Source organism: Crocuta crocuta, unplaced genomic scaffold (genome assembly GCF_008692635.1).
Source record: "Crocuta crocuta isolate KB4526 unplaced genomic scaffold, BGI_CrCroc_1.0 scaffold705, whole genome shotgun sequence".
Taxonomy (NCBI): Eukaryota; Metazoa; Chordata; class Mammalia; order Carnivora; family Hyaenidae; genus Crocuta; species Crocuta crocuta.
In genome coordinates this window covers 302,404-323,293 of record NW_027527827.1, presented here as the reverse complement: position 1 = coordinate 323,293, position 20,890 = coordinate 302,404, and the positions used below count along the sequence as shown (strand labels likewise).

The window sequence follows — 20,890 nt, the reverse complement described above, 5'->3', positions numbered from 1 at the left end:
GGAGCCAGATTCGTGTTTACCAGCAGGAGGCGGAGCCGTGACTCGGAAAGGCCGACCCCAACACTGGGCGGCTTTGGCCAGGGTGTCGGGGCTCTCTAGGCCTGTTTCTACAGGCTGTGATACACTGGGGAGTCCTGGAATAAGCACAGACATCGACTACAAACAGAACGAGACGGAAATTCTAAAACCTGCAACACAGAATCCCCGCAAAGACACGCTGGGTAATGCGGAAAGGCCAAGCTACGCAGCTGGTCCAAAGGCCAAAGACTTCAATTCCCAGCATTCAATACAATGTAACCCCCGCCCCCGGGGGCGTTGCATGCCGGGAACTGTAGTTTCTCACTGTCCCCATCTAAAAAAGTGCTCAGGGGAATTTCAAACTCTCACGTGTTTCTCTTTTCCCAGAAGCGCTGCCAAAGAGGAAGCTGACAGCGAAAAGTCGCGCTGGAATTATTCCCAATGTGACCCCACAAGTAGACCGGGAAAGAGTGAAGAACCGTTGCCATGACCACCGTTTCCCCTGGTCACGGAATAAACGCGCTCCAGGATCCGGAAGTAGTTCCCTGCGACTTCTCTAAAACTGAGGATGTGTCCTGTGCTGACGTTCATTGGGCAGTTTCACTTAGGGGCAGAAGCTTCCCAGACAGAGGGGCGGTCCTGTGTGAGACGCGCCCGCGGAGCCATTTGATTGGAAAAGAGAAGCTACGGTTGACCAATTGGAGGGAGCCACGCTTCGGGCATTGGGCACCGCACCTGGACAGCTCCGATTGGTTCACTGCGGTCCCCCCCACGAGTCCCCATTGGGTACAGAGGGTGCGTGGTGCGGCACCATTGGTGGGTTCGTGTTTCCCGTCCCCCGCCCGCGAGAGGCTGGGGTGAAAAGCAGCCCGACCTGTTTGGGGGGTAGTGGGCGGACCGCGCGGCTCGCAGTGTGAGGATCTGAACCCCGTGGTGGGGGGGGTGGAGGCGTCTCCTGCGATCAAAAGGGACTTGAGACTCTCACCGGCCGCGCGCCATGAGGGCCCTGTGGGTGCTGGGCCTCTGCTGCGTCCTGCTGACCTTCGGTGAGTGATCTCGGAGGAGCGGGCACCCCCGGACGCCCCCCCTCCTCAAGCGCAGCCTCTTCTCGAAGGTTCTGGGGGCGTTGAGCCTGGGAGGGAGATAACGGAGCCTCCATGGGGCTGAGGGGGATCCTTCGCTTTTCCTCGAAAGAGGCTCGGCTCGAGGGAGTTCGCGCACTCTCTTCTTCCTCTGGAAAGGAAGAACGAGGACCGAGAACATTTAAATCCCTTGCAGATCTCCTAGTGTTCGCGCCTAGAGGTCTCAACCAACTTGGGGTGGGGAGCCTCTCGGTCCCCCGGGAGCATTGCGGGTGCCCATTCCGGAGGACTTTTTTTGTCAGACGCAGGAGCCTCCAGCCGTCCGAGCTTGAGGACCCCCCCCCACCCCGCCACCCAGTCTTCGAGCCTTTGACCCCGCGTTTCCTTTTCTTAGAGGCTGGTCTGGGGAGCGTGGGGCTCAGAGTCAGGAGAAAGGCGGTGTCAGCGTGTTTGCTTCACTTTGGCTCGAGCTCTTGGCCGTCTCAGAATCTCCTCACCTCTCTCCCCCGCGATCAGNCGTTTCCTTTTCTTAGAGGCTGGTCTGGGGAGCGTGGGGCTCAGAGTCAGGAGAAAGGCGGTGTCAGCGTGTTTGCTTCACTTTGGCTCGAGCTCTTGGCCGTCTCAGAATCTCCTCACCTCTCCCCCGCGATCAATTGGGCCCGATTTCAGTTCCTCTCGCCAGCGGTTGCGCCAATTCTATTTGTATTCTGACCTGTGATACTGAAGGCCTAAGTTTTGGCGTGGTCACTCGGAAAGCCATGCGCCGGCCTGCACGCAACACGTGTAAACGTAGAAGGGACCTGGTATCAAATCTGCTAAACTTTATTTATAAAGCATCCCGGGGCCGCTCTTCAGACGTGATGCCCGCCTCCGCGTTTCAGAATCTACTGGACGGCCCAGAATCTGAACTTAAATACGAAATATGCCAAGTTGGGTTTACGTTGGCTGTTTAAACTAGTGGATCCTTTCTTCCCTCCCCACCTCCCATACTTAGCACCTGAATTTTGCAACCCCATACCCTTGCCCTGTTTGATCATATTCCTTCGGAGAAGCACACGAAGCAACGATGGTTAAGATTTTTCTGGCGTTAAATCTTCCTTCAGGGTCAGTCCGGGCTGACGATGAAGTGGATGTGGATGGTACAGTGGAAGAGGATCTGGGTAAAAGTCGAGAAGGCTCAAGGACGGACGACGAAGTAGTACAGAGGTCTGTATTCTTTTGAAACTGTTCATCCCTTCGTATCTCCTAACTTGCCCCTAGGACTGAGGGGCCGAAATAGAATGAATTTCTTTTGAGAACTGTTTTGATAACTAGATTGTAGATAGAATAGTGCTGTGACTTTCCAGAGGACAGTTGGCTTTATATTCCGTAAGTGTATAAACTTAGTAATTTTTAGGTAACCTCTTGGGCCCCCCCCTTTGTGGACCCACATATCACAAGTCACATGCTCTACCAACTGAGCCAGCCAGAAACCCCTAAACTTAGTAATTTTAAAAAATTTCTCGCAAATGGGCAGTGTTTTCAAACTTGGCCCCTTAGGACTTAATTGACAGTTTTGTAGGCCACTAGAGGCCAAAGCTTCCCAGGCAAAGAGGCGGTCCCACATGTGAATTAACATAAAAGCCAGTAGGATTTTGCTTTCTATTTTTAGTAGAGGAAAGTTGGGTTTATTTTTCTGACAATTTTAAGAACCGAGTATTCTAGCTCAGTTGTTAAGCTGCTAAAATTTTACTGTGGCCAAAAAAAAAAAAAAATAGAAATAGTGTGTTAATAATATTTTATAAAGGTTTCCATTTTACCCCTTTAACCCGTAAGTCAATCTTAGAAGACCACTGTGCTCTCAGATCTAAGTTTTTAGAGAGAACTAAATAAGCAATGCAGTATTTGTTTATCAAACTTATTTCCTTAGAGAGGAAGAAGCTATTCAGTTGGATGGGTTAAATGCATCCCAAATAAGAGAACTTAGAGAGAAATCAGAAAAATTTGCCTTCCAAGCTGAAGTGAATAGAATGATGAAACTTATCATCAATTCATTGTATAAAAATAAAGAGGTAAGCAACATGTGGTTAATGTTATTTTGTCTCTGTACAACAGCATACTTGTTTACTTTCATAATAAATGTACTTAACATAGGAATTTGAAGTAAGTAGTTCTTAGCAAAGTTTAAATATCCAGTATGTATAAAAATTGCCACTAGATACTTATGGGGGGGGGGCTTAGGCATTTTCACCTTTTTCCTTTCCCCTCCAAGTATGCTCAGAGCCTGTTAATAGTCTGAAGGGCAGTCCCACAAACTGCGCCCTGTGTGTTGCATACGGAAAGGTGTTACTGCTCTCACCTGTTCAGGTATCCCTTATAGTTGCTACAGTTCTTTGTGTAAAGAGCTGTACCTCCTTTTACCAAGAGAGTAAAGCCACTTCTGTACCATAAAGAGTTTCATAGAGTGCTTTTTCAGAGTACCGAGGAGACGTGAAATGAATTTGACATTAAATTTGATGTTTTGTGTTATCTTGAGGCTAATCTAAGTGTGTGTTAAATCTGGCTTTCATTTAGATTTTCTTGAGAGAACTGATTTCAAATGCTTCTGACGCATTAGATAAGATAAGGTTAATATCCCTGACTGATGAAAATGCTCTTGCTGGAAATGAGGAACTAACTGTCAAAATTAAGGTAAGCTTAAAAGAGATTTCTTTTAAGGCAAAAAGAATCCTTAGTGATAGGCAGTCTTTATCAATCAAGATAGGCCAGGTTATGCTGCACTAATAAATAATCCCCAAGCCTAGGGGCTTAAATTGGAGTTTAGCAAAATATGGCCTATGAGCCAAATCTAACCTGCTCCTTGTTTTTATAAATAAAGTTTTATTGAAACACAGCCATGCCTATTTGTGTGTTATCTATGACTGCCTTTGTACTACACAGTAGGTTTGAGTGGTTGTGACAGAGACCATATGGCCCACAAGCCTAAAATACTTACTCTCTGGCCCTTTTTCAGAAAATGTTTGCTAGCCCCTGGCTTAAATCATCAATCACAGGCCACTGTGGCCTTTGCTTCCCATCATCCTCATTCCTGGATACTGGCTGATTGAGTGGCTGCCATCTGGAGTGTAGGTGCAGAGAGCGCGTGGAGAGTCTCCTATCCCTTAAAGGCTTTAGCCTGAATGCTACATCCCTGACTCCCACTTGGCAGGTCATTGGCCAGAAGCAGTGACATGGCCTCAATAACCAAGAATGAAGGAAGTATATTCCTCCTGTTTCCAGAAGTCAGAGAGCTGGGAATATTTAGTGAAGAACATTGCTCACCACAGATTGCAAATTGAGAGTCGTTTAAGTTTTGAATCCTTTTATTTTCTATGAAAGAAATAGGCAAAATAGAAAATTTTATTTTTCTTAAAATTTTTTCTTCAAAAATAACTAGTTTTAATTAGGTCTGTCTCTGCCCTTTGACATTTAGACGAGTCTCTGCCACCTTTATATTGCTGCTTTCTCAAATACGCTGAACTTAAGATTATTCTCTATCAAGATGCTTGTGTGTAAGATCCACATTCTCTGAGAAGGCCATAAAATACTATAAGAATCTAAAATAACCCAGTTTAATTTTCTGTATTGGAATTGATGTGACCCAAAACAGGTAGTTTCTAAATCTACAGCTTACTGTTTACTTGTCATACAGTATTAAGCACATCTAACTATCTTGTTCTTGCCTTTCAGTGTGACAAGGAGAAGAACCTGCTGCATGTGACCGACACTGGTGTAGGAATGACCCGGGAAGAGCTAGTTAAAAACCTCGGTACCATAGCCAAATCTGGAACAAGCGAGTTCCTCAACAAAATGACTGAGGCACAAGAGGATGGCCAGTCAACTTCTGAATTGATTGGCCAGTTTGGTGTGGGCTTCTATTCTGCCTTCCTTGTAGCTGACAAGGTTATTGTCACGTCGAAACACAACAACGATACCCAGCACATCTGGGAATCTGACTCCAATGAATTTTCTGTAATTGCTGACCCAAGAGGAAACACCCTGGGACGGGGAACGACAATTACGTGAGTGTTGCTAATTCCTAATGAGAGTTAGCCCCGGCGAGCATCTTGACTCTGAGCAAGTAGCGTGTTCTGGGCCTTCATTCCTTGCCTGTAAAACGAGGAAATTGACCTGTTCTCATCACTTGAGGAACTATTTGGAGGCCCTCCTGAGGGCCAGACACTAAGTTATAATAGCTGCTGTACACAGAGGGCAGAAAGTCCTGAGAGTTAGTCCTTCAAGGGGAAAAGGCAAATTGGAGGCCTCCCGGAAGTGGGTTGATTCAAGATTTGGGAAAGACTTGGGAAAGAAGCCTCAGGTCTGTGGAGGGTTGTGGCATATAAAGGCATAGAGAGGCACAGCCTGTTGATTAAAGAAATTCCTTTCAGTTGGTGGCAATTAATGATAGAATTTCTGATTAGCTTTTTTAAAGTTTTCTGAAGATGATCTGGAGGGTGGTGGGGACTGGGTGAGGGGAGACTCTGGGTGACCCCCGAAAATCCTCAACTGTGGGAGGAACTGGTGTTGGGGACCCGGGGGCGGGGGGGAGGAGGGGAGAGACCAGGTGCAAATAAAGAGCTTAAAGTTCATGAAAGTTCTTCAGAAGAAAGAAAACCTCTTGTTTTGAGGACGGTTGCAAATTACTGAATCCAAATCAGAGTTTGGTTTAAGCCAGTAACTATAGATGAGGCAGTTCTTCCACCCAGTATCTCTCGGTATTTATAGCACCTTGAACAGTTTTCTGCCTCCCCCCACACCTTGCCCCCCAACAAACATGACAAGTTACTTCTATTTGCTTAATACCCCTGCAGTGACAGGTAAATCTGAAGCTGCCAACTCTGGGCCACATCAGAGAAATTCCATCTCAGGGGTCATTTGACGTTTTCCTTCCTGCCAGGTGAAAATGTGCCTACAGCCTCCACTTTTCTTTTTTTTTAATTCAGTTGTAAATTTTCTCAACATAAGAATTTTTAAGTATTCCAAATGTAAGAAATCATGTATGTATCTGTCCTTTTGACCAGTGTCCTTCACTGAGAAACTTGATGAGAAAGTGCCATCTTCATTTTCATAAATGCTCATTTAATTAAGATTAATTGCATGAGTGCATTTTAATACTTGTACTAATTTATTGTCCCCAATTTACCTTTCTCTCCCTTTGTTATTCAGTCCTAGCTCCTGCTCTCCTTAGGAGGCATCACTCATAGTTCTGCCCCAACGCCCTCTCTGTTAGGTGTTAGAGGAACATAGGTAAATCTCCTCTCCTGACTACAGGGATGGAGAACAATGTCCCCAGAGGAGCTGGTGTCCTAGGGTGCTGAGCCACAGGCGGGATTATCTAGGTGGAACTTCATGGAAGCAAACATGGTTGAATGTTCCATTTTCAGAGCCTCACCCTTGACTGGCAGGTATTTATAGGAGTGAGTAAGTAGGGTAATGGGCACATATGGACAGCTTCCTGCAGGCAGCATGGATGGCTGCTCACGGAGTGAAACTTTATGAGGGCTTTCCCTGAGCGAAATCACCATTTTTCAAGTCCTTTACCCCAGCATTTATTCAGCAGGTAATCGTTTGAGTGCCTGTTACCTGCTAGGGTTTAGAACTCGGTGGAGAGTAAGACCAGTGCAATCTGTGCTTCCATGAGTCTCAAGTAAAGAAGAAAAATGTGGGGCGCCTGGGTGGCTTAGTCGGTTAAGCGTCCGGCTTTCGCTTAGGTCATGATCTCGCGGTTCATGGGTTCGAGCCCCGCGTCGGGCTCTGTGCTGACTGCCAGCTCAGAGCCTGGAGCCTGTTTCAGATNTAAAAAAAAAAAAAAGAAGAAAAATGTGAAATAAATTCAGAGTGGCAAATACCAGAAAGGAAGCTAGAGCACATCTCCTTTGTCGGGAGGACTTTCTGGGGCACCTGACTGGCTCCATCAGTAGAACATGCAACTCTTGACCTTGGGGTTGTAAGTTTGAGCCCCACGTTTAATGTAGAGATTACTTAAAGTCTTGGGGCGCCCCGGTGGCTTAGTCGGTTAAGCATCTGACTTGATTTTGGCTCAGCTCGTGATCTCACAGTTCGTGGGTTGAAGCCCCATGTCAGGCTCTGTGCTGACAGTTGGAGATTCTCTCTCTCTCTTTCACCCTCTCTCTCCCTCTATCTCTGCCCCTCCCCTGCTTGCATTCTATCTTCCTCTCTCCAAATAAATAAATAAACCTTATTAAAAAACAAATATAAAATTTAATCTTTAAGGATGCCTGGGTGGCTCAGTTGGTTAAGCATCCAGCTCTTGGTTTTGGCTGAGGTCATGATCTCATGATCTTGCTGACTAGGCTGATAAGTGCAGAGCCAGCTTCAGATTCTCTTAAGATACATAAACATTAAAAAGTAGTAATAAAATATTTTTAAAAGAGGAGAGGCCTACTGAAATAATGGTAAGTTAGATTCAGATATTCTAGGAAGCAAACACAGTATGTTGGAAGTTCCAAAGGCAAGAGACCCATTTAAGGAACTGAAAGTCTAGACTGGACAAAGGAAAGAGAAGTCAAAAAAGTGATGAGGTCAAGGTTCTACCATATATATGGTGTATATATATGGTGTATGTGTGTGTGTGTGTGTGTATATATGTGTGTGTGTATATATATATATATATGGCTTCCATCTTGTATTTGACCAACGAAATAGAAGTCTTCAATTCACCTGCTACCTACTCCTTCTATTCCTATCCCTAAATTAGTACACCCCCCCCCCACACACACACACTACTGAGAGATTTTGTGAGGATTGAATGAACTCATGAAATTAGCATCCAGTAAGTGCTACTACTAACTAGTATGTGTGCTTCTGTCCTTGCTATTTATTGTGAGGGAGGTAGTCTGCATTGTTCCCTAAAGCTGATCGCTGTGTCTCATTTGCTGCTTCTGTCTTCCCTCCTCAGAGACTAAGTGTAAGTTAATTCCAGCCCCGTCTTTAAAGGCAGCCTTTCCCACATGCTCCCTCTTTACCATCAAAGCCTAAACATATTCAAGTCTCAATGGGGAAGGAAGAGGCAGGTAGTGCCTCACCCCCTTCTGTCAGGCATATCATGACTTGATTCACCACCTTTCCATTGAAGTAAGTCACCAGTAATCTTGTTAATTCCAGTGGGTTCAGGGCTTTTTAATTGACATTGCTCCCAGCAGTGGATTCCTTTTTTTCTTAGTTTTTCTCTTGTGTTTGCCATAGAATTCGGTGTCTACTGCATACCTCTTAAGACAATTCCTTAGTTTCCATGGCCCTGTGTATCTTTTTGTTTCCTTTCTGTTCTGCTTAAATGTTGATAGTATTTCTCTTTCAAAGGTAACTTTTCAGCCCTTTCTCATTATCTTGGTGTTCCTTAAGCAGTCTTCCTGTCATACATTCAGCTTCCAGTTCTTGCTCAGGGTCCTGAGATCTCTATTCTCAGTCTGAATCAGGGTTCAGCTGACTTTTTCATAAAGGACCAGCTAGTAAATATTTTTAAGGTTTTGGTTAATAGAATCTGTCACATGTCACAGTCCTGATGTCCTTGCTTGGAAGTGACCATAGACCATATAGGATGAGGTTGTATCCCAATAAAATTTCTTAGAGGTGCCAGCCATTGTTTGCAAACCCTCAGTTTCCATCTCCCTACTGGGCTCTGCACTCCTTTATCTAATTGCCTTTTAAATACCTCTGAGATGTAACCATTAGCTTCAACTTGGATCTACAACTGAACTCTCCTCCAACCCCACATCACCAAGATCCTGCTCTGACACCAGAGGCAAGGCCATTTCACTAGGCTTTGCCATCATGAACTGTCTACCTGTAGGTGATGCTACTATCCTGTACGCTTTCCGAAGCAAGAAGGGACCCAGGATATGACATTGTCCATATTTATTAGAAGCCCAAACACCAGTACATGGGCTTCCCACTGGGTTTGAGGGTATGTTATGAGGTGTTTGGTGAGTGAAGGTGGGTTTTGCAGAAAGGACGGTAAGGAAGGAAGAAGAGAAAGCAATAGTGCAACTTGCAGTGTTAGAATTCTCTAAGCCCACGCTGTTTGGGAGATCCAGAAGCACTTTCCCCCTGCACTCACTGCCCAGTATGGCAGTGCAACTAAAGAACTAACTTGAAATTTTATTTAAATAAATGTGACTGATGACTATTGTTTTGGTCAGTGGAGAGATAAACAGTATTCCAGGTTAGTTTTTAAAGGAACATGTTTTTATTAAGGGTTTGCTATCTATAGGAGAGGCTTTTTTTTTTTTTTTTTTAAGATTTTATTTTTAAGTAATCTGTACACCAGTGCTCGAACTCACAACCCCAAGATCAAGAGTCCTATGATCTTCTGACTGAGCCAGCCAGGCTCCCCTGTGTTCACTCATCTATAATAACTTGGTTTTAGAGTAACTGTCAGAATGCTTATAATTTCATTTTTCTCCAGAATGTTTTAGTGCCTTCGCTCCTTGAGCTAGCTTAACATTTCAGTTCTTCAAATGAAAAAACAACAAAACTAACATATTGAGAAGATTGGAACATTTGCACTTATTTGGGACTAAGGATATTTTCCACCTGAGGGATACAAGGAAGATTCTTCCCTATATTGTACTGCTATTTAGTATATTTAGCTCACAAACCATCACTGGTGATGAGAGTTTTTAATGCAAAAAACAGGGGCCATCTTGGATTTCACCGAACTGTTAGCATTGTCAGGGAGGTATTTAGATGAATTTATAATCCAGTCTTTTAAACCAAGGATGTCTTTCTAAACATGTCATATTTTCATTGCAGCCTTGTTTTAAAAGAAGAAGCATCTGATTACCTTGAATTGGATACAATTAAAAATCTCGTCAAGAAATATTCACAGTTCATAAACTTCCCTATTTATGTGTGGAGCAGCAAGGTAAATCTACATTGATTAAAAGGTCATGTGTGCTACGTTGGCACATATTTAAATCTTTAACACTTAACAGCCACATTTGCCCTTTCAGTACAGGAGACTCTGGGTTTTCTTACTGAAGACCTGTTTGAGCTATAATTTTGTTTCGCATTCTCTAGATGAAATCAGGATTATTAAATAAATGAATTTAACCATAATTCTACTTCAATAGACTGAAACTGTTGAGGAGCCCATGGAAGAAGAAGAAGCAGCAAAAGAAGAAAAGGAAGATTCTGATGATGAAGCTGCAGTGGAAGAAGAAGAAGAGGAAAAAAAACCAAAAACCAAAAAAGTAAGTCTGGTTCATCTCCGCACTAAAATGCTGTTTAGGATAGGTCCAAGAAAAAGACTGAGTTGATTTGCTAGTGTTTGTGCTTTCTGCCTCTGAAAATTTTAAATAGCAAACACAGGTCATTTTTTATGAGTAGTTTTCCGAGTTCTTTATGTTGCCCAGGACTAGTGGCTTATTGTGTTCTGAACTTTAAAATTAAAAATCTTTCTGCTTTTGTCATGTGTATATTAATTATAAAATAAATTCTCTTACCTGTTCAGATAGCAGAGGAGGTAGAAGTAATGGTAGGTTTGAGGAATATTTCTATTGTAAGATGTTAGATTGCTGTAAGTCAAACTAGGAATAAATAATATGTATAGCCTCCTAACCTGAAAACAAATACTTTCAAGAAATAACAGTTTCTAAAAAAAAGAAGTAACATTTTAGCTAGTTCAGAAGAAAAACTGTGATTTGCTTTTTATCAATTATAATGATAACCCATTGCCTTTTTTGTATTAAAGATCAGTCTTAAATGTTAAGAGAAAAAAAAAAATGTTAAGAGAAACACTTTGGAGTTTTTTTGAGATTTTTGATCCCATTGGTGGGAGCCATAGTAGATTCGGAGTGTCCGCTGGTGTTCCCACATTCACTTGAAATGCCCTGAAGTTCTAGTTAACCACGTGTATAACTGCTGGCACTGACTAACCGTGTCCTGTACCTTCAGGTTGAAAAGACTGTCTGGGACTGGGAACTTATGAATGATATCAAGCCGATCTGGCAGAGGCCATCAAAAGAAGTAGAAGATGATGAATACAAAGCTTTCTACAAATCCTTTTCAAAGGTAAATACTACTTTAGAATAATGTGAACATTTCTAAGTCAAAGCATTTTTAAATGGTTTTATAACTATTTCAACACAGTTGGTTTCTTTTTTAATCTTGAGTGTTTTATATTATGCGTCTTAAAAACCTACTCTGAGGAGTCCGTAGGCTTCACCAGATTGTCAACAGGTCTATGTTACGAAAAAGATTAACAACTGCCTACATATGTAGGCAGATGATTTCCATAAAACATAATATTTGTATTGAATGGCTTTTAACATAATTGGGGTTTTTTTTTTTCCATTTCCAAGAATGAATACCTTTTATTTTTAAAAAAGTTTTTATTTGCTTATAGTTGACACACTTTAGGTTAGTTTCAGGTGAACAACACCAAGTCAGTGTCCCTCCACACTGTGCCCTGCTCACCACAGTGTAGCCACCGCCTGTCCCATCCACTGCTGTTACAGTACCATTGGCAGTTCCTCCTGCTGTACCTTGTACTCCCGTGGCCCACTCATTCCGTAACTGGAGTCCCGCTCGTCTTCCCCCGTTCTGCCCATCCCCTGCTCTCCTCCCCCCTGGCAACCATCAGTTTGTAGGTCTGATTCTGCTTTTTGTTGGTTTATTCCTTTGGCTTTTAACATTACCTTTAAAAAGCCTACTTACAACCTCAGACCTTTATTGTGATATAATATGCTTAGGAGTAATTATTAAAGCTGTGTTTCTTTGCCTGTTTGCTTATATTGCTCCCTTTTACCTGAAGAATCCAAAACTGGCATTGATTAAGATTGTTTGAAGTTCATATTCCCTGTGTAGCATTTTGTACTGAACAGAATATTTTAATAGTCTTAGCATGGCTAGATAAAACTTAATATCCAGCGTTTATGTTTTGTAATCTTTATTTCATCTATTGATTTGTTTCTTAACCTTCTTTGTTTTCCTCATGTTAACATCCGACCACCTTTTAAGTTTTATACAAACTCATACAAACTCCCCTTGGTTCTACCTCCATTTCTATTGTCCTGAACCGGAGTTAGTCAGTGTAGACAAACATGACGTACTTTCATCTAGTAGGTCAGCTGCATTAGAAACAGTGTGAGCCCCTGGGTGGTGCATCCAACTTTGGCCCAGGTCATCATCTCGAGGTTTGAGCCCCACATCCGGCTTTGCACTACAAGTACTGGGATCCCTCTCTCTCTGCCCCCTCGCCACTTGCACACAACTCTCTCTAAAATAAACTTAAAAAATAACATACTGTGAGCCACACGTGCAATTCTAAACTTCTTAGAAGCCACATTTTTTAAAAAGTTGAAACAGGCGTAGTTAATTTTTAATGATTTATTTAACCCAGCATACCCAAAATATTTGAACACATAATCATTATTTTAAAAATTAATGACACATTTTACTTCTTTGTTTTGTTTTGTACCGTATCTTCAAAGTCTGGTTGTATATTTCACGCTTAGCCACATCTCTTGATTCGGATTAGTCATATTCCAAGTGCTTAGTACCCACATGTGGGTACTGTAATGGATAATGCAGAACTAGGGAATTTGTCTTTATGATTTATTTACGTACCTCTTTACATCCACTGCTGTGGTCCATATCCCAGCGGAAGAAATGTGTTTCAGAGTACTTCTTTCTGGGTGAACAGTACACTCATGAAGCATTATATGTTGTCATTTAGATAGGATCAGGACTTCCATACCCTGTCCTCTGACACGTGTGGAACCTGGACCCTTCCATCCTTCCCCCAGTTTAAGAGGCTGAGTGACACTATTGATGGTCATCAGCAAAACCACATGCCTAGCCACTTTATAAAAAAGCAATCTTAGCCAATTCTTCCCTCCGTTTCTCTCCCCACCCCCCTTTAATTGGCAAGGGGACTCTCTTGTTAAGTGCTAAACTAAATGTGTGCCACAGAATAAATCACTTAGCCTTTGCACTGCCTTTTCCCGATGCCTTTTGAATGACTGAATGCCAACTTCCCATAGGAGAGTGATGACCCCATGGCCTACATCCACTTTACTGCTGAAGGGGAAGTTACCTTCAAATCCATTTTATTCGTACCTACATCTGCTCCTCGTGGTCTGTTCGACGAATATGGATCTAAAAAGAGTGATTACATTAAGGTGAGTTCTTTAAGTTGTAAAGACTGAGTTTAAAATTTGAAAGTATAATTTCCAGAAAGTGACCTTCCTTGGTCTCTGCTTAGCTCTATGTGCGCCGAGTGTTCATCACAGACGACTTCCATGACATGATGCCCAAGTACCTTAATTTTGTCAAGGGTGTTGTAAGTATCTGAAGATATGGGGAAAGAGGGGGGTCATTAAAAACAGGAGGGGCGCCTAGGTGGCTCAGTCAGTTAAGCATCTATCTCTCTTGGGTTCTGCTCAGGTCATTGTGAGTTGTAACCCCGTCAGGCTTCGTGCTGACAGTGCAGAGTCTGCTTGGGATTCTCTCCATCTCCCTCTCCCTTTTCCCCTCTTCCTCATTCCCTCCCTCCCTCTCAAAATAAATAAACTTTAAAGGGGGGGGGGGACAGATATTTTTTTGGTTTTGGTTTGTTGGTTTGGGTTTTTCCCCAGTGTTTCTATTACTCACTAAACTTTGTTTTGACATCTGAAGGTGGACTCAGATGATCTGCCTTTGAATGTTTCCCGGGAAACTCTTCAGCAACATAAACTGCTTAAGGTGAGTGAGTGTCTCTGGGAAGAGACTGGCTGCTTTCTTTCCTCTTTGGGCCATGGGAGACAGGCCCCGTGAACAGAGTCCTCAGTTTGAGACTAATCCTTGGCTCTTTAGCTGAAGAATTAAATTTTACTCTAGAATTATTAAATTCTATGAATCTGATTATTTTCCCCCAGGTTTTTATAAAAGTTTCAAACATACAGAAAAGTTGAGAGAATTGTGTAGTAAACACCCATATAATCCCACTACCTGGTCTAAAGATCGAATATAAACATTAGGGGTGATCCCCGAGGTTCTGGGATCAAGCCCTGCGTCAGGTTCCACACTGAGCATGGAGCCTGCTCTAGATTCTCCCACCCTGCCCCTCTCCCCTGCTTGCACTCTCTCTAAACATATCTCATCATTAAAACCATCTTGTGACTATTTCCACTGAGAGCTTCGTTTCTGCCCAGTCTGACATAGGACTGCTTACCATTCCCCGCCCCTTGATAAACGACAGTGACGAGGCCATGTCTTTGGATCTTTCACCCCTACTCTCTTGCTGCCTTCCATATGGAAGGTTCTCAAAAGTGTGAGATGACATTGGCTAATGAGTTATTCTCTAATTTTATTTAGGTGATCAGAAAGAAGCTTGTCCGTAAAACTCTGGACATGATCAAGAAGATTGCTGATGAGAAGTACAATGATACATTTTGGAAAGAATTTGGAACCAACATCAAGCTTGGTGTGATTGAAGACCACTCAAATCGAACACGTCTTGCAAAACTTCTTAGATTCCAGTCTTCTCATCATGCAAGTGACATTACGAGTCTAGACCAGTATGTGGAAAGAATGAAGGAGAAACAAGACAAAATCTACTTCATGGCCGGGTCCAGCAGGAAAGAGGTAAGCAAACTCCAGCTGTCGGGCACCCTGGTATGGAGCCAACTCTTGAGAAAAAATAACTTAATTGTGACGGTGCACTAGAGTTGTTATGAGGCCTGCTCAGTCACTGACAGGAAAGTCATTTATATTCGCCGCACCTCTTATTTCTCCACCTGTAAAATGGGGTTGTTAGTTCTAGATTAATGTAGCTGCTGGGGTGAACAGGTATACCAGGGCTAGCCTTGGAAACTTTATCACTTCCTTTAATTTTACAGGCTGAATCTTCTCCATTTGTGGAGCGACTTCTGAAAAAGGGCTATGAAGTGATTTATCTCACAGAACCTGTGGATGAATACTGCATTCAGGCTCTTCCTGAGTTTGATGGAAAAAGGTTCCAGAATGTTGCCAAGGAAGGAGTGAAATTTGACGAAAGTGAGAAAACTAAGGAGAGTCGTGAGGCAGTTGAGAAAGAATTTGAGCCTCTGCTCAATTGGATGAAAGATAAAGCTCTCAAGGACAAGGTATACTTCTGAAAGTTAAAACTTGTGAAATTTTAGTGTCTGCATTTTTTGTTTTTTAATGTTTATTTGAGGGAAAGCTCAAGCTGGGGAGGGGCAGAGAGAGGGAAAAGTTGCACAGAACAAAATTTAATATAGTGGTTAAATTCGAGGGAGGAGGAGCTTAAAATTATAAACTACAGGGGAGCCTGGCTAGAGTAGTCTGTAGAGCTGACAACTCTTGATCTTGGTGTCCTGAGTTCAAATCCTATGTTGGGTGTAGAGCCTACTTTAAAAAGATTTGTAAACTACAAAGAATTTAAAGGATAATAGTGGTTATTGTGTATGTATGTGGGTACTGTTTGGTTATTTTTTCTTTGTAACAAAGTTTTCTGTCGTTTAATACTGCTTTTGTGGTAACTTAAATTTTTACTGGTTAAATTTGTCTTCTTTGTGCTTAAAAGTTGGTGTTTATTTTTGACCAAAAAATTCCTATTAAATGACAAGAGTCTCCTAAGAATCTCCATAAGAAACCTTTTTATGACCTGCCTGTGTTTGATCTTAACTAGTGAGTCCTTAAGGAATTGAAATTCAATTACTGAATGGCCTTAACTGATGGTATTTATGTGTATCTAACTTTGATTTCTTATCCTAAGATTGAAAAGGCCGTGGTATCTCAGCGTCTGACAGAGTCTCCGTGCGCCCTTGTGGCCAGCCAATACGGGTGGTCTGGTAACATGGAGAGAATCATGAAAGCTCAAGCCTACCAGACGGGCAAAGACATCTCTACAAAGTAAGAGTGCTTGGGAAGGTCCCTGCAAGGTTTTTGTTCTTGGCCAGCCGTTAGTAGGTGATGCTCACTTCTGTACAAAGAACTGATGGGTTTTTAAGTGGCCGCCACTAGAGACAAGATTACAGACAAGCTTCTCGGGCATTAGATTGATAAAGTAAAGGTCTTGAGCTCATGATTTATTTTATAGTATTTTTATATACAAATGGAAATATATATAATCTGTTACATATATTGTTTTTTAGTTTTGCATATATTTGGCCTGGTGTCTGTATTTCCTCTACTTTTTTTAGATATTAATGGTTAACAGATGAAGCTAATGACCATGATTTGTCATTTGAGATAAATCCTTTTTAACCCCCGTCCTTCCTTCCCCACATAGTATGCCCGGCAAAATAAAGGGTAAAAGACCCATGAGTGAACAAGTTTATGAACTTAAGGGCTAAGTACTGGAGGTACACTGGTTCTTCAGTGCCCTTTATTTTCAGGGAATATATATGTCTTTTTTTTTTTTTAATTTTAATGTTTATTTATTTTTGAGAGCGAGCACAAGCAGGAGAGGGGCAGAGAGAGCGAGACACAGAATCCAAAGCAGGCTCCAGACTCTGAGCTGTCAGCACAGAGCCTGACGCAGGGCTCAAACCCACAACAGTGAGATCATGACCTGAGCCAAAGTCAGACATTTAACCGACTGAGCCACCCAGGTGCCCTTGTATGTCATACTCACATTGTAATGTCACAGCAGTGGTCTTGAAAATGACGACTTCCCTGTGTTTATTCTCCCTTCTCCCACCTGGAATGTCTTCTTTTTATTTGCTCTCTACTCATGTTTTCCCCAAGGCCTAACTTACGGATTCTTCTCATAAGTGTAGTCTCCATTATCACATTTCCAAAACTCTGTATATATGAAGTATATTTCCTATTTACTTATTTTTATTTTATTTTATTTTACCTATTTATTTATATTTCCTATTTATTTATTCCCCAACATCTAATGTTTCCACAGTAAAGTGCTAACATGCTATCTTGCTTCTATTATGTCTTATTGCCCTGAAGATTTTGTAGATTATAAACCCAGGTAGAAAATAGGTTTTTGCTTATACTCCCATTGTAACAGTATAGTTGCCATTAAATAAACGTGTGTTTATTTCAGTCATTTATTAACAGGAAGTTCCCTTCCATTTGACAAGCAAACACCTACTGTGTCTATACATAGTGAATAGACATCTTGCTCTCTTTTTGCCACTCAGACCAGTCAGGATAACAAACCAAGTCCTAATCTTCTCAACTGTCATCTATAGAGGCCATACCAAGATAGGGATAGATGCGGTTCCTCCCTATCCTCCTCTCTAGGAGGGAGACCAGTCACAGCTGATAGCAGAAAACGAAAGGTATGAAGGTGTATTTAGAATGCATTGGGAACTAAGCTCAGATAAAGAAACCACTGATGTGTCTTGGAACCATATTGGTGAAGACATCATGAAGAAGGTATTAATTAACCAGCACCCAGAGACCGCCTAGATGTGTCAGAACGCCGGCGGGGAGGGGGGGAGCTGCAGTTAATGAGGAAGTGAGAACAAGTGTAGACGGGATGAAGACGCTAAATCCATTCATTCATCCGCTCAGCAAAGTGTTCTAGGCACTTGGGATCCATTAGTAAATAAAATTGTTCTCTTTATTGTACTCTTTCATCTACCTTGCCCTTTTTAAAAGGCAAAGCATGGTGTAGCAATATAAAGAAGTCTTGATATTTCCAAGAATTCTATATAATTTTAAAAGTGTATAGAATATGGGAAATGTATGGAGCCTGAAGTCCGATGTTAATGTTCGTTTTTACCCCTTCCCAGTTACTATGCCAGCCAGAAGAAAACATTTGAAATTAACCCCAGACATCCCCTGATCAAAGACATGCTTCGACGAGTGAAGGCGAGTAGTAGCACAGCCATGCTCCTTAATCTTTTCATTGGAATACTTAGTACCTTTTAATATTAATCAGATGTCACTTCTTCCATCTCAGGAAGATGAAGACGACAAGACCGTTTCAGATCTTGCTGTTGTTTTGTTTGAAACGGCAACACTACGGTCAGGATACCTGTTACCAGACACTAAAGCATATGGAGATCGAATAGAAAGAATGCTTCGCCTCAGCTTAAACATTGACCCTGATGCAAAGGTTTGAAATCATTTATTGAAATGTTTGACTCCCCAGTGTCACACTGTGCTAAAATTAATAAGAAATTCCCTTTTATATCTTTTTTTTTTTTTTAATCTGTCTCCCTTTGCTAGCTTGACTTAACTCTAATTAGCAGATTTACTGTGCAGTTCTGGATAAAACAGGAGTAAAGTTAATTATGATCTTCTACATTTAAATGAGCAAAGTGAAAATAGATCCAAGGTATTGGATCTGTAACTGAGCTTAGAAGTGTTGCCCTTAGGTGGAAGAAGAGCCTGAAGAAGAGCCTGAAGAAACAACAGAGGACACCACAGAAGACACAGAACAGGACGAAGAAGAAACGGATGCAGGAGCAGATGAAGAAGAAGAGACAGTGAAGGTATAGCAGGGCAAGGATGGGACTGGTGTGGCAGTTCTTGCACAGCTAGGCAAACTTGTATTTTTAGTTCTGTCATTAAGACCGCATAGGTTCTAGAAGTCAGGCTTCAGGAAACCTGCCAAAAAATGGGCATCTAATCAAATTCAAAAGCTGGAGCAACTCCTTTTTTTTCTCTCTAAATAAAGTGTATACTTTCGGCTTCCCACTCCTTTTGTTCCTTTATTTTAGCCGTCCATTCTTGAGATATTTTTAAACAGATTCTTCCTTACCCCACAAGACTTCTGCAGTCTTTGCCATTTGCTTCTGCCTTTCTATATAGCAGCTTTAGGCCAGTTGAAATTTTTGATGAATTATGTTCAGGGGCCGTTTATTGGATTCTGAATTATTTTGCAGATCAACAAATGATGTTCTAGCCTACAGCTGAAATAATGGAAATACACTGGGCCCATTTCAGTTGTTTTTTTTCATACGTGAACCTTGTGAGCTAAGGGTTTTTTCTGCTAGTTTTTAGTATCTTCTCATTTTTTTATTTTCACAGACATCTACAGCTGAAAAAGATGAATTATAAATTATACTCTCACCATTTGGATCCTGTGTGGAGAGGGAATGTGAAATTTAAGTCATTTCTTTTGGGAGAGACTTGTTTTGGATGCTCCCCCCAGCCCCCTTCACCCCTGCACTGTAAAATGTTGGGATTGTGGGTCACAGAAAGAAGTGGGTTTTTTAGTTGAATTTTTTTTAACATTCCTCATGAATGTAAATTTGTACTATTTAACTGACTATTCTTGGTGTAAAATCTTGTCATGTGTATAAAAATAAAAAAGATCCCAAATATTCAGTGTCTTGCCTATCTTCATAAAGATTGTATAGAACTTTGTATACTTGGTGGATTTAAAAAGGCACCTACATAGAGAAAAGATAACGTTCCTTATAGAAGAATTCCAAAAAACATTGCAGGAGGTAGAGCGTGGAGCTTAAACTCCTTTCCATTTTGAAAGTGGCGAGGACTTAGTGGCTACTCTCTAGCGCACAGAAAGGGGAGAAATCGTTTCTTCGTAGCAGAGAAACCTGGCAGACATGACCTTAACCTAGTGATTAAGGTTAGTATTAGTGATGTCCTGTATCCCTGACAGGATGTGGGAAGAAGGATACTACCATCTCTGGTATTTCGCAAGATAACCTAGTATCAGACAAACCTATAACACGAACAGTACTTCACAAAAGTTTCAAGGTCAAAACCAAGGACCAAAATAGGTTGACGGAGACTAAGGAGACATGGCAACTAAGTGTATTCATTACCTGAATTAAACTAAAATTTAAAGTCTGGTGTGTAGTTAATGATTCCTTGGCTTTTGACCTATACACCATGGTGATGTAAGAGGACAGCATCCATGGAAACCAGAAGGCACATGGGGACTCCGTACTATCTTTTTGCAGTTTCCCTGTAAATCTCGAGTTATTCCAAAATAAAGCTGTCTCTCAAACACCCATAATCCTACAACAGAGATAACGATAGATCTTGAGTGACGGTCCTCATCAAGTGATCATTTAATCTCTTTAGAAATGTATTCTTATCTATGAGAAACCAGTTTCTGTAATTTCACTAGTTTATAGCCACCTGAAATGGTAGTCTTTTTTAACTGAAAGTCTGACTTGTTTATTCAGAGATCATGTGTATATGAGAAAATTCTGTAGAAACTAACTTTATTTTCTTAGGGATTAAATTTTGATCATCTAGGACCCTTTTCTGGGCTTGTATCTCTGTTGCTTGTATGCTTCTTACTCCTCCCTCCAAGCTATTCTAGGGTTAATTTGCAATAATCACTTTAATGGCCACCTTACTTGAATGTATCTTTTTAAAAATCTTTCTTTTATAAGAGAGAAAATGGGAACTCTGTCATCCTCATGGGGGAAACATACTATGGCTTCTTTTTGTGACAATGTTATATTGGCTATTGTACTAGTTTCCAGTCTTTTGGCCACTATAAATTGCCATTTTTAGTAAAAATTGTTATATAGAAATTAAAGCCGTCACATTGCATCAAATAACATCTGAAACTTGTTCCTCAGAGTCCTCCAGTTACAAATTCTGAGTTTCCATGGTTTCCAGCAGGAAGCTTAGAAAGCCTCCGACTCCCTCAGGTTTCGGGAAAACAAGCAGCTATGGCCTAGTAGCCTTGCACAGCTGTTTGACCTCATCTAATGACTAAACAGCTTGCAGCTGATCTATCTGGAGTTGTTTTCTCCCACAGCTGTATTAAGGAAGAATCTAGTACTACTCTTTAATTTTTGGCTTATATGTCCAGGAAGCACTAGAATGATTTGGTATACAGGATGTTTGCTAAGGAATGCGCTTAGATCAGCACC

General features: G+C 41.6%; 1 protein-coding gene across 1 annotated transcript; it reads left to right on the top strand.

The window, feature by feature from the left end:
• Nucleotides 1-881: 881 nt before the first annotated feature.
• On the top strand, nucleotides 882-19,357 carry HSP90B1 (heat shock protein 90 beta family member 1). The gene is made up of 18 exons (XM_077778472.1): nucleotides 882-1,064; nucleotides 2,204-2,306; nucleotides 3,010-3,151; nucleotides 3,654-3,770; nucleotides 4,809-5,140; nucleotides 9,891-10,002; nucleotides 10,211-10,330; nucleotides 11,034-11,150; nucleotides 13,124-13,261; nucleotides 13,345-13,422; nucleotides 13,758-13,823; nucleotides 14,436-14,705; nucleotides 14,960-15,205; nucleotides 15,838-15,974; nucleotides 17,819-17,897; nucleotides 17,989-18,144; nucleotides 18,407-18,523; nucleotides 19,062-19,357. The coding sequence occupies exons 1-18, from the start codon at nucleotides 1,016-1,018 to the stop codon at nucleotides 19,089-19,091; spliced, it is 2,409 nt and encodes an 802-aa protein (XP_077634598.1). The 5' UTR covers nucleotides 882-1,015; the 3' UTR covers nucleotides 19,092-19,357.
• Nucleotides 19,358-20,890: the final 1,533 nt, after the last annotated feature.